Genomic DNA, 13,939 nt, shown 5'->3' with positions numbered 1-13,939 from the left:
CACACACACAGCCCTGTGCCTGTGCTGGATGGCCCCGGCCCCACTACGGACACCACCAGGAGGGGCCTTCTGCTTTCCCAGCTGCTCCGAGGGGGGAGCGTCTTGTCCTGTAAAGCCTCCAGCTGAGAATCCCGGGGGCAGTTCTACCCTGTCCCCGTGGTCGCTGTGAGGGACAAACAGGAAAGGGTAGAGATTCACAAAGCCTGACAGCCTCCAGGGGGCACTGGCCTCTGTCGGACCTCCTGCGCTGAGCAGGTATGTCTCTGCAGAGACAAGGCTGGGGAAGCAGAAGATGCCCCCCAGGTGGGAGGGTCAGAGCCCTGCATCTGACCCTTCCCGTCCCTCTCTCTGGGAACAGAAAGCTGCCCCTCTTCACGAAAGAGCAGCTGTGGGTTGACATCCCCCCACCCACCTGTGCGGTCAGGTCACAGACACCCCGCTCCCCAGGCTGAGACGGGCTCTGGTCCCCACTCACAACAAGCGGCACAGCTTCGCTCTGGCACGGGCCGCTTGTCTCCCTGTAGTGTGAAAGCCACAGCCCACCCCTGGCTCCAGGAGAGCACCTCCCTCACAGGGGAGAGGTGCTGGGGTGACCCTGCTCTGCCCCTCCACCCTCCCGAGCTGCTGCAGGTGCCCGCTTCCATAGACTCTGCCCCATGGGCCTGGCCTCTCCCAGAGTGGTCTGTGTCTCTAGTCAACACTGCCCACCGGTCACCTTTACATGAGGGACGGGGGATGGAGGAGGGAGTCATTGGGGGGATTTCCCACTTGGTCTCCCTGATAACACTCCCTCTCCCCCTTCCAGGTGGGAGCTGGCCCCCAATGGTTGCACCCTGGTGCGGGAGCCCCCTGCTGCCATCCTCACCTGGGGGTCGGAGAAGAGCAGCCCGGTACGCTCATGCTTCACCACGGCCACGTTGCCCGGAATGTTCCTGGCCATCACGAGAACCTCCAGGTCCATGGCCTGAGGGGGAGGATCTCCTTAGGCCACTGGACACCTAGATGCCAAGGAAAAACCCAGCTGCCCCTAGTGACCCGCCAGCCCGAGAGCCCACACCACGTTCCCGTTCCCCACTGCCTGGTGAGCTGAGGTAGCCCCACACAGGAGAGTGGGCATGGGACACAGGCAGCAGGTCAGGGTGCCCACAGCCTTGCTCTTCAAGCTCCACGTGAATGACCCGGGCTCGAACCAGGTCTGTCTGCGTCTCGTACACGCACCAAGCTCCCCTCTCACCCGAACCAAGACCACAGTGAGGGGTCTTTTAAAGTTGGGTTGTGTGGAGCGCTTCACCTCAAGGGCTGAGGTCAACACCAGGAGCCCCCAGCGAGGGAGGCAGCTTTCTACACAGGGATGACCGCCTCACCAACGCCCAGGGCAGCTCCCCGACAGGGCGGTACCCAGCATCCTGGCTGCACCCTGTGATGTTACTACGGTGTCTGACACCGCACCCCCCCCAAGGGTTCCTTCAGAGCTGTGTGGCTGTCTTCTGAGCACCAGCCTCACCTGTTGGCACCTGGGATGCTGCTGTGAGCTCCAGGTGGCAGTAGAGGGAGGACAAAATGAAGCATGTAGGGAATGCCACCTGTGCCCGAGACCAGAGGCCTGGATGGTGCCCGGCTCCTGTTCACTGACCGTTCTGATCGCCACAGGGGAGACCCAGCACCCGATTTAGAGTCCGAGGACCCTAGACTTCCTGGAGCGGCTGGCTGGGGTCACCGCGAGTCTGCTCAAACCCGAGCCCAGTGTGGCTTCCCAAGCAAGCACGTCTGCCTTGAGCAGGCCCCTGCTCCCATCGCCTGCGCCTGCGGGGGACCAGCCGACAGCAACTCCACACCAGGAAGCAGCATCGGCTCCCGGAGGAGGGGGCTGCACAGAGCCAACAACAGAAGGTGTGTGGTCACCCCTGTCTCCTCAAGACCTGAGCAGGACGGCCCACGGGCTTTCCAAGGCTGCCACCTCAATGGAGCTCTGGCGAGACCCCACCATCCTGGGAGCAGTCTAGCTCCTGAGGAGTGATGGGGGTTTGGAACCCCCAAGCTGGCAGTCAGGAGCCCACACTTGGCAGACCCCCTGTGCCACCCTTGGGCCTCAGGTACAGGGTCCAACTCTAACTGGTGAGTCTAGTTCCACCCCAACCACCCATCCAGCCGTGGATCCCGGCACCCAGCAGCCCCCTAGGACAGGGTAGAACTGCCCCCTCCCATGTCCCGGGCTGAAAATCCAGGAGCAGCTAGTGGCCTGAAGTGCTGGGCTCATGGGGAGCTGAGCATGGCTCTGAAAGAGGGGACGTTTCCATGGGAGCAGCGGCGGCGGCTGTGTTGTCCTCAAAATGAATGACAGCAAGCCCGTCTTCTAGAAAGCCAGCGTCTGCGCGGCTGGCGGCACACGCCGCTGCCTTGGAAGTGAGGGCGAGTCTGCATCTGACTTAGCTCTGAGGTGGGGGGCAGTGGGGAGCGTGCCGGGCACCTGGCGGCCATGGTGGGAACCCCCTGGCACCCTGCTTACAGCAGAGCGAGGAAGCCTTTCCCAGATCCACCTGTGTGTGTGGTGGGCGGGTACAGTCCTTGAACCCCCTGTGGGGCCTCCAGCAGCCTCAGCCCAACATCTGGCACACCTGCCCTCAGCCTAGCTGGTTTTCAAGGCCCCAGCCCAGGGCCCTGGTCGCGCTCCACGAAGTTCTGTCCTCTCCCCTCACCAGCAGGTCGAATGGCTGCCGACTCACAGCGACCGCCCAGGGCGGAACTGCCCTGTGGGTCTTTCTCCACAGCAGCGGCTGCAGCTTCAAACCGATGACCTTGCGGTTAGCGCCCGGTGCGTGCCCCTCCAGCCTTGTTCTCCGTCCACAGCTGAGGGCCGCCCCAGAGAGCGGTTACACCACACGCTGCTGCCTGCGAGCCTTCGGCTCTCCGCTCAGGGAAAGGACGCTTCCAGGAAAGGGGGGCAGCCTGCTGGTGGCCGTGGGTCTCTGAGGGCACACCCTGGGCATGTGGGGGAGTGCTGGGATGCACAGGCCTGCCGGGCTCCTCTACAACTCTGACCCCCTTCTCACCGCCCTCTGCATCCTCACAGCCCAAAGGGTTTCCCACCCACAGGAATGACTCGGTGCGTCTGACGGCCAGAAGTCCGCAAGCACCTTGCCTCGGTGGGTGATGCCGCCCGCCTATGGTCCGTTGCGGACCACCAGGCCTTTCTGCCTTGTCTGGCTGAAAGACAGTCACACAGGGCAGGGACGGACAGGTGGTGGCTGTACACGAGCTGCCCAGCCGAGACTCTCCCCTGAGAACCCTGAAAGGACCCCTGTCCCTTGGGCCGGTCGCTGCGAGACCAAGGACACTGACCATTCTTTGCCAACGAGCAGGCAGTGCCCGCCCTGCAGGGGAAACCCTGAGGGTGAGGGGGAGCCGGGCAGACGTGGGCTGAGGAAACAAACCCCACAAAACATGTCCCCTCCCCTCCATCCTGCTTGGTTCACTGTGGGCAGACGAGACTCCCTGCACTCCCAGTCCAGCCTGAGGCTGGACATGCTTCCCCCTCGTCACCCTGGACTCTGTATCCCACGCGGGTGCTGGAGGCAGACTGGTGTGGGGCACAGGGCTACCTTGCTACAGACAAGATTGCCTCCCCTGGCAAATAAAAACGTGTGTACCTCAGTCCAAGTCCTCTGGGATACAGTGTAGCGCCTACTCTTACAGCCCCTTCTGTCGTCCCTGCTGTAGGGCGGATCTCTTGTGTCGCAGAGAGCAAGGTGGGGGTGGGGGGGAGCCCATGTCCAAGCCATGAGCATCTCCAAGGAAGGGCCCAGGGAGCAGGCACTGAAGACAGAACCCCCTCCAAAGACGGAGGCTAGGAAATGCCGACATCCTGCCTCCTGCTACAGCCCCCCCACCCCCGCCGGTCCTCTTCTGGACGCCTGAGAGGGCCCCCGGGGGTGTCTGCCACCACCGCACAGGCTGGCAAACGGACATCCTGGTAATTCTAGAGAACCAAGTCCCCCCTCCACAGCCGTCCATAGAAGGAGCGTGCAGTCACAATTGCTCACAGCTGTCCTTCCTTTGAAGTAAACGAAGCTTAGCAGCCGTTCATCTGCAGTGCAGTGCTGTGTGTGCTCGTTACAGAATCGCTCCCCAAATCTCCTCCACTTTTCTCCCCGGACGGTGGAGAATAGACCCTGGCAGGCTGAGCCGGGGCGTGTTCAGAGCGGAGGGGAAGAGCAAGGCTGGGAGGGCAGGCGGGGGCCCGCCCGCTGAAGCCTCTGTGCCGCCCTCCTTCCTCTTTGTGTGATTAACGGAAACCAGCATTAAAGACATTAACCCCAAGCATAGAGTTAGCGCCGCTCACAGCCACTCCACAGGACAGGGTGGAGCGGCCCGGTGGGTCTTTAAGACGGTAGCTCCTTACGGGAATTGAGAGCTGCATCTTTCTCCCCTGGATCGGCGGGTGGCTTTGAACTGCTGACTGCGCGGTTGGCTGCCCAGTGTGTTCCCACCACACCACCGTTGCTCCTTAAAGACAGGACTAGGCATCACCTCTGACCGGGTCCCTTCTCCTTCCTGCTTCCCTCATCTCCAGCGTGCCAGGGCACCGGGCACACCCAGCCAGCGCGGCTGGCAAACAGGGAGGGACCGGAGGGCAGGAGAGCACCACCGGGGGTGCCCGCTCTGAAGTGACAAGTCCCTGCAGCCAGGGAGGACCTGGGTGCAAAGGGCCACACGGAGGCCCTGGGGTGCTGATGGCTCCTCCGCATGGGTGGGGGTGCCTTGAAAGAAAGGCCTGGCACTCTGCTTCCAAAGACATGGCCACCTACAGCCCGGGGGATGGCCCTGGTCTGACTCGTGCCAGCTGCAGACGGTGATATGGAGCTGAGACGAGATCTGCCCGCGCCCCCCCCCCTTATCCCCAGAGAAGTCTGGCTCTTTCCTCTCACCTGAACCCAGGGCGCGGGGGACTTCAGCACAAACAAAGGGAGCCCTGGCGGCTCCGTGAGTTACGTGTTGGGCTGCTAGCCGTGAAGTCAGCGGTTCGAACCTACCAGCCCCTCCCCAGGAGAAAGACGAGGCTGTCTGCTCCTGTACAGTCACCCCCTGGGGAACCCTAGACACAGGTTGCTCTGCGTCAAGATCAACCCGATGCCGGTGGGTGGACGGTGGCCCGGGGAGTTCGTTGCTGAGCAGCTACCTGCCGGGCTGGCAGTTCAAACCCCCAGGCACTTGGCAGGACAAAGATGAGGCCATCTGCTCCCATAAGAGTACGCCTCAGACACCCCACGGCAGCTCTACTTTGTCCTATGGCCGCTGGGAGCTGGAACCCACTGGACGGCAGTGAGCTTGTTTGCAAAGCCACGCGGTCACTCACCCTTCCCCACATTCCACACTGGGCACGAACAAACCAGTGTCGCAGCCCTAACGGAAGCCCCGTGCAGCGTCCTCAGCTTGGAGACAGGCGACCAATCAGCCGAAGCGTGGGAGGTGGTGACTGCGATTTTCAGGGGCCCCCCAGGGCGAGCGGGGAGCATTACCTCCAGGAGGGCGGCTGACATGCCTTCTGAGACAGAGCTGTTCACCACGGCAAAGCAGTTCTTCACCACCGCGTGCAGGTCGGCCTGGGACATCTCGCCGGCCAGCCGAACCCCGGGGCTCCTGGAAAGGGCAGCGCAGTGGGCCGGGGGCTGTGCTCAGGAGCACGGGGTGGTTCCAGGCCCGGATGTAAGGGCGTGGATGACCGGTGGTTCTGGAGGACGACCTAGCGGGTGCCACGCTGCTGCTGACGACGCAGAAAGCCCGAACGCTGCTGCTTCCCCACGGGGCTGTACTGCACCGGGCGCCCGCCCCACACGGCCCCGGACAGACGGACAGACAGACAGACGCTGGGGCCAGTGTGTGAGGAACCAGCTCTCTGAGCAGAGGTGAGCACTCTCATGTGCTGCCAACACCCCAGCGTCCCTGCAACTGGTGGACAAGGGGATTCACAGGCAGCACCCTGGGGTGTGCTTGTCTCCAAGTAGGGGTTCCTCCCACTGCCCCGCTGCCCTCACTGTGATGGGTGAGGGCAGCGGGCCTTCTTCCTCCACACCCTCAATGTGTTTGGTCTCCGGGCACAGCTGGTGGCCATTGTCCTCTCAGGACAGTGTCAACAGGCTCTGCCTGCTAACCAGTGAGCGTGGATGCCGGCTGCCACTCCTAGCCATCATGCCCCTTCCCTGGTCGGCGAGATGGAGGAAGGGCCACTCCTGTCTCAGAGGAGCTCTGGTGGCATGACAGGGTACGCATGGGAATGCTGATTGAGAGGTCAGTGGTTCGGGTCCACGACCTGCTCCCTGGGACAGAGCAGAGGCTGGAAGCCCCCAGGGCAGTGCTGCTCTGTCCTACAGAGATGCAGCTCTGGGTCTGCCCCCCTGGGTGTGAGGGGGGTCGGTGTGGGTCCTGGATCTGACAGGACCATGGGAGGGGTACCAGGTGAGGGAAGTGTGTGTGTCTGAACATGAACCAGAATGGGAGATGGGTGGCTCCACATGCTCCATTGTCCGCGCCCCCCCTTACCTCTGCACCTTGGCCTTTGCGTCCCTCGTGAACTCGGGGTCGACCTGCGGAGGGAGAGACAGGTGCTGAGGCTGACGGAGCTGGATGTGAGCCAGAGCCCCAGGAGGGCCCACGGCCCTGCGCCTGGCCGCTCACGCACCACCTTCCAGAGGAAAATCAGAGGGGGAGCTCCCCACCAGGCGGGTGGGGGTGCGGGCTCCCTAAGTGAGGGCGCTGAGACATGGCCACGGTCGGGTCCAATGTCAATTTGGGGCGAGGAGGTTTTCTTCTCGACACAAGGACATGAAAGCCAAGTGTGCGGAACACCTGTGTGGAAACTGTCGCAGGAGAACCCAATTCACTGTGTCACCCAGGACGCAGCAAGACACACCGCGTAAAGGGCATGTGCAGGCTCTGTTCATGCTCGTCGTCAAGGGCAGACGGATAAGGGCGTGCACATGCACACACGGTCATATACACAGACACACACGCTTACATCCACAGGTACACACAGATACGCACTCACACAGGTACACACACACTCATATACTCAGATACACACAGATACACATATCCAAATATATACACAGATATGCACAGATACATACATACTCATAGAGCACACACAGACTCATATACACAGATACACACACTCATATACACATACACACAGATACACACATCTACAGATACACACACACTCATATACACAGATACGCACACCCACACAAATACACACATAGATATGCCCACTCACATATACACACATCCACAGATGCACACACTCATATACACAGATACACACTCATCCACTGAACACACTCATATACAGGTACACACACTCGTGCACAGACGAGGAGGAGGGGGAAGACCCCCAAAAGACACACTCGATGACCCAGCAAAGCCCCCAGGCAGGCGGTGCTGCAGGCAGAGACGGAGCTCAGCCCCACGCGTGACAAGGGTAGACAGTCCCCTCCCAGCAGGGACCCCGCGCGTGGAAATGGGCTGAATGCTACGTCCCAGAGCAGAGAGCAGCAGGCGAGCACTGTGCACAAGGAAGATGGCACGGAGCACAGACTGCGGCGATGATTGTACAGCTCTTTTTAATGTAACCGCGCTACCAAATTGGATGACGTGTGATTTAGATATGCCATTACAACAATGTTTTCAAAGATATGCTCCAATTACGAGGGAGCTTCAAGAAGTCCTCTTTTAATCCCATTTCCCCACAAACTTCCCGGAGACCCCTTTGCCGCTGCCGAGAGGCCCGGCTTGCACAGGCACACCGAGGACACAGGCGGTTCCCAGTGAAGAGGGGGAAACTACTCCATGCAAATAATAACCGGAAGAGAGCCGGGGGCAATCTTCTGATCAGAAGTGTGCACACGAGACAAGGCGGACTTTCTGTAGCAATGAAAGGACCCCTGCATCGGAAAAGCTAACCATCGTAACTACACAGGAACGCCCACCATGAGCACACCCACACACGGAAACCAAGCACGCGGAGAAGGGAGAGCGTGCGACAGCGATGGCTGAGGACTTCCATGTGCCACAATCACTACTGGATGCACGCAACACCCAGAGAGAGGTCCACGGGGAGTCGTGCTATAAACCCACCAGACTGGAGCCAGCCAGGCAGGAGCCTCCACCCATGACCAGCACAACGCACCACCCATTCCAGGACACACGGGCCCTTCTCCACGGCAGGATACATTGTAGGCCACAGATACGTTTCCCAACACTGACATCATCGAAGGACTTTCTCTGGCTACAACCGAGGGCCAATGCCAAAGGTGGGGAAACAACAAAACCAACAAAAATCACAGGCATGTGGAAATGAAATAGCACACTATTAGACCACCAGTGAGTCCAAGGAGAAATCACACACTTCACAGAGTCCAAGGAGAATGAAAACACGACGTCACAGAGCCACAGGACGCGGCAAAGGCAGCGCTCTGAGGGAACGTAAAGCACTGTCGGCATTTAACACAAGAAGAAGAAGACTCAAATTAGCGGCCTGGCCCCGCCAGTCCAGGAACTAGCAAGGCAGGTGTGAACTAAACCTGCCAGGAGACGGGCAGCGGCCAAGATAGAGCAGAAGGAATGACACAGCGCGGGAGAAGCGATACAGCCAGCAGTTGGTTCTTGAAAAGATCAATAAAACCGGCACCTTGTTATGAAGGCGCTTCAAAACCTCCGTGTAAAACACTCCGTGGGCTTTTGATTCCATTTCCCACCGGCTTTCTGAATCCCCTCGCTCCGAGCAGAGCTGCAAGGTACAGGGAGGAGGCAGGTACCCAAAATGCAAAGTGAGAGAGGGCATCACAGCTGACCTGGGGGGCGACAGAGATCATGAACAAAGGTAAAAGTGTGATGACCGTTAGGAACAGGGGAGGAGAATTGGGAGCCCCGGGGACTGCTGACTGAAAGGTGGACTGTTCGAAGCCACCAGCGGCCCCACAGGAGAGCAGGGAGGCTCTTTGCACGTGCAGGTGGGGATGGACAGCCCACCGGAGCTGGACTGGAACCCACCGTAGTGAGTGTCCTTTGGGTGGTAGTCTCTCGTGAATGAGAGTAGGAAAGAGAAACGTGAGCTGTAACGGGAATATTGTAGGTGGCACGCACACACGCCAACTCCGGAGGAAATGACGTAGCAGCAGGCGCCTGACAAGGGGAGAGAGAGAGAGGGAGAGAGAGAGACTCAGCGGTCACCCACCACCCACCGTGATGACAGCTGTCCGGGCCGGTGGCTGCAAGGGGCACAGGGACATGACCATTGTCCACATGGGGAAGGAGGCCCCCTCGTCAGTCCACTCTGTGAGGGAGATGTGACCAACAAGGACACTACCACACTACTACGGGGGGACCCCAGACGCCTGCTTGCCCCAGGGCACTGCCACACTCTGGAACATTCCTGGTCTCCGGAAACCTCAGGGCAGCCGTCACTGCTGATGCGAGGCTGCCTCCTCTGAAGTCGGCTGAGAACCAGAAACCAAGCCCAATGCCACGGAGTCACCCACTCCCAGTGGCCCCGCCGGGCGGACAGCGGAGGGCACCTTTGGGCGTCCAAGACTGCCAGCCTTTCCAGACAGCCTCCTCTTTCTCCCACTAAACTGCTCGTGGGCTCAAACTGCTGACCTTGCGGTTAGTAGCCCAGTGCTCAACCCCTCTGCCACCAAGGCTCCTTCAAGTAAGTTTAGCGATGCTGTGTTGATGCCGACAGTGGGTCTGACCGCGCCCAGGGCTCTCAGTCACCCCGTGTGCATGCGAGCAGCCGGACGGTGACAAAGGAAGACGGGAAGATGGATGCTCCCAGATGGGTGCTGGGAAGAACACGGAGCCTGGCCTGGCCTTGTCCAGGCCTTCCCCTCGGGAAGGAGGACGGCCCGCTTCCTCTGGACACGGCACCAGGGAATGCCAAGTGCAGCAGGGGCCATCCCGTTGTGTGCTGTGGCGGATGTCCATGAGACAACGGATGGACACCACCGTGGCTGCGAAGTGAGGGCCGGATGTAGCTGACCTGCTAAAGGGCAAGAAGCCCACTTGCCCGTCACCAAACACACGGCCCTGCGGCCAACGGAGCAGGGAGCCACAGCAGAATGGGGCACTCACGGTTAATCCAAGTGCAAATCCACAAAGTCACCGAGAGACCGGGGCTCTTGTCCGCCCGTGCTCCTCCCGCTTCAGTACACAGCAGTGAGAGTGGAAAGGTGGTGGGTGGGGCGGTGAATCTCTACTGGTGTCCCTTCCCGACACACGGCGAGAGCGTGCAATCCACGGCCACTCAGGAGGAGGGTGGCCCAGGCCTGTCTCTCCTCCTTGACACAGGCACCCCCGTCGGTCAGCAGGCACGGGGACTCAAGACACGCTGGTTTACGGCCTGGACAACACCTGCAAGTTTGCAGTGTGCTCACAGGGGCGAAGCCCCCCTTTCCCGAAACTCGACTCCGCTTTTCCTGGCAAGGACAGTGTGTGTGTGGTGTGGTGTGTGTGTGTGTGTGTGTGTCCCCGTGTGTGGTGTGTGTGAGGTGTGTGTGTGTGTGTGTGTGTGTGTGTGTGTGTGTGTCCATCCTTCAGCCATCCCGCCTGGTGGAGACTCGGGCTCCTCCCATCCAGCGTGTCAGGAGGAAGGCCGAGCCTGTGTAAGGGGCAGACATTATTCCTAGAAACAGCCTCGGAGGGGAACACACAGCTCCACACCGTTTCTTGGTGGTGTTTGGAACACACTCCAGAACGACGCTCACTGTTGAGTCGGCTCCGGTGCACAGGGCTCTGAGGGACAGAGTGCAGCTGCCCCTGGGGGGGGTCTCCAGAGCTGTCCCCTTCAACGGGGCGGACGGCCTAGCTCCAGGTGGGTTTGATCCACGGCCCTGGGTTTTTCTTTATATGTTATTTTCCTGTGTGTTCAAATGATCCTAAATAATGAACGTGTGTGCTAACCCTGAATTCCTGAAGTTACCAAGCCCAACAGTCCACTGGAAGCTTTCTTTCGGCCTCACTTGTTCTCTATTAACTGTTTCATGGATGATGATAACTTCCCATGGGAAATTCCCCTTGGTCTCCCATTTCCCAACTGTGCCTCCGCTCCTGTCATCAGCTACTTGCAGGGAGGGGCACCTTCCATTTAGAAGACCACTCCAATGCCCGGCACCCACTGGGGCTCCAAGTGCACACAAGGTCTGACAGGCAGGGTTCCCTCCCAGGCGCCAGTGGAGACAGGAGGCATCTTCCCCGGATTCTGCCTTCCGCCTCAGCTCATTGGAAATCTCTCAGCGAAGCCAGGGGGAACAGGACACCAGCCCCAGGGGCAGGAAGGCTGGGCATTTTTATTTCATGGAAGCGCCCGCAGTGAGAGGTTAACTGCCTTGCATGCAGCAGAAACGATCCCCACTCCTTTCTCCTACGGCTATTTATTCCTTAACTGAATGCCCCGTGTCCATGCTGGCCTAGGGAAAACCATCTCCCGCCTCACACACTCACTTAGCAAAGCCTGGCTTAGAGTGTCTGAAATGCCCGGCCTGTGTGGGGCGGCTAGGAACACCTGCTCCCCAGCATGTGCACACGTGTGTCCCTGTGCACGCAGGCAGAGGGTATGTACACCTAGGTGTATGGGTGGGCTTCGTTTCCAGCACCCACACACAAAGGCATCCCACTTACACATCAAAACACAAGAAACAAGGCTGCCCTGCAGTGCTCCCTGGGGAGGGGAGGGGCTCCTTCATGGATCCACCGAGGTGCCTCTTCCCATCTCCCTCCAACCCTGCACTGAGGGTCCTGCCTTCTTCCCGTCAAGACCGCAAGAGAAACACACGTGATCATGCTAAAAGTGGACAGATGGCGTGGTGAGGAGGTGACATGCTCTAAGATCAGAGGGCAGAAACAGCATTTCCCCAGGGAAACGTAAGCCATTCCTGATTGCACAGACGGCTGGCTGGATGTGACCAACAGACCTATAGATGGACGTGATGAACAGACGATGGTGTGGAAGTAGGCTTATACACGGACACAGATGTACAGACAGGGAGATAGAAGATAGAGATATGGATGATGGGTGGATAAGAAGTAGGCAGATGAGAGAGCTAAAGAGAGAGATAGTAGGCTAGGTAGACAAATAATGAAAGGCTAGAGCTGGATGGATAGATGATAAATGCATGTATAGATGACAGGTGGGAGCAGCGAAAGATGGATGAGTTAATAGATGAATAGGTACATAGACGATAGGTAGAAAGATAAGCAGATTAGACTAGATAGAGTGATGGGTGGTGGATGATAAATGGATGAGTAGATGACGGAAGGATGGATGGAGTTTGGACAGATGGGTAATACTCGGATGGGTGGGTAGAAGTAGGTATATGAATGATCAATGATAAACAGAGGATGGATGGACAACAGGTTGAAGTATACGCAAAGAGTAGAGAGGTACCAAGAAAAGATGGATAGATAGTAGAGGACGATGGACAATAAGTCCACAAGGAAAAACAAGATAAGCCTCATCAAAATGAAAAAGAGAAAAATCGTACTTAGTAAACAAAACAAGAAAGAAAAAATCCTACAAACAAAGTGGACTCAGTACAGAAAACGAGGAACAAAGAGACCAGCAGACAGGCACGCGCGCGCACACACACACAGCAAAATGACAGCAATAAGCTCCTACCTATCAATGACTGTAAATGGATTAAATACAGCAGTCAGGAGGAAGAGAATTAGCAGATGGGATAAGAAAACAGGACCCATTACTATGGAGCTTATAAGAAACATAGATAGACATAGACTAAAAGATAGATAAAACGTATCCAGCTAATGGCAATTGTTCAAAAGCTGGAACGGCAATGGTAAGACTCCTGCAGCTTTGTCAGAGGAAACCAGCCTCCAATAACCAAAGGGCCCATAGGCGCAACTGTACGGTTATAATATAGAAAGATCATGGTCAAGTCAGAGAAGATAGGAGAGAGAATAAAATAAAGGAGTCAGACACATTTTATGGTAGCATGCTCACCTCGGCCCTTCTTGGTGGTCCCCGTGGACATGGGAGAAGAGAGGGAATCTTTACTGTCTTGGGATACTTACAGGTAGCCATAGGACATGCATATCCAGTAGTTACCTGCGTCACAAGGTGGGTGAAATCTACAGTAAGGCCCCTGCGCTCACAGGTGAGGAAACCTAATACCTGCATTGGGGGAAGGTAAGAGGGGGCTGCGTGACAGGTGGGAGGAGATAGCAAGAGGACGTCTGCTTCCATCGGGAGAGAAAACCAACCACGTGCTCGCTTGAAGGCAGCACAGCTGTGAGGGGAGACTCTGTGGGAAAGATATTTAAAGCAGGATCGCGTACTTGGACTTTAACTCATCAAGTGGTGGCTTCCGTCCCGTGGAATCCTAGCTTTCCAGATCCCCTGTGTTATACGTTAGGGAATCTAGTCCTCGTCATATTTCCCTCGGTGTTAGTTTCCCACACAGCTTCATGTACGTTGCTCGGGAGGCAAAAAGTGAGGAGGCCCTCAACAAGACAGACTGACACAGTGGCTGTGACAATGGCTTCAACCATAAGGACAATCGTGAGGGCAGAGCAGGACTGGGCCGTGCTTCCTTCTGTTAGGCACAGGGTCGCTGTGAGCCAGAGCTAGTTCAGGGTCACCTAACGACGACGAAGATTTACAGGCTCAGAAACCCCCAGGAGCGGGTCTACTCTGTCCATAGGGTTGCTGCCAGGACTCAGAATTGGCTTGAGGGCAGAGTCTGGTTTGTACACATACTTATATACCCAATGCAAGACGGTCAAATACATTAATCAAATTCTTAGAGTTGAAGAGAGCAACAGACAACACACAGGAAACTAACACACTACTCTGGAGGAAGGACAGAGAAGAACTCAATATACACGTCATCAACCTCACCTCCTACACGCACACAGAACTCAATATACA

General features: G+C 57.8%; 1 protein-coding gene across 1 annotated transcript in view; it reads right to left on the bottom strand.

Moving 5' to 3' along the window:
• GLT1D1 (glycosyltransferase 1 domain containing 1) overlaps window positions 1-13,939 on the bottom strand; it is a 49,214-nt gene that overhangs the window by 7,408 nt on the left and 27,867 nt on the right. The window contains exons 8-10 of the mRNA XM_004709745.2: window positions 6,538-6,581; window positions 5,517-5,637; window positions 866-964 (exon numbers count right to left, since the gene is read on the bottom strand). Of these exons, the coding sequence (XP_004709802.1) occupies window positions 866-964; window positions 5,517-5,637; window positions 6,538-6,581 (264 nt within the window). The remainder of the gene's footprint in view (window positions 1-865; window positions 965-5,516; window positions 5,638-6,537; window positions 6,582-13,939) is intronic.

This window comes from Echinops telfairi, unplaced genomic scaffold, assembly GCF_000313985.2.
Source record: "Echinops telfairi isolate 266 unplaced genomic scaffold, ASM31398v2 ScPeMD7_7412;HRSCAF=8450, whole genome shotgun sequence".
NCBI classification, from domain to species: Eukaryota; Metazoa; Chordata; class Mammalia; order Afrosoricida; family Tenrecidae; genus Echinops; species Echinops telfairi.
Note: the sequence above shows the minus strand (reverse complement) of the source record. Positions and strands in the feature narration are given on the sequence as shown.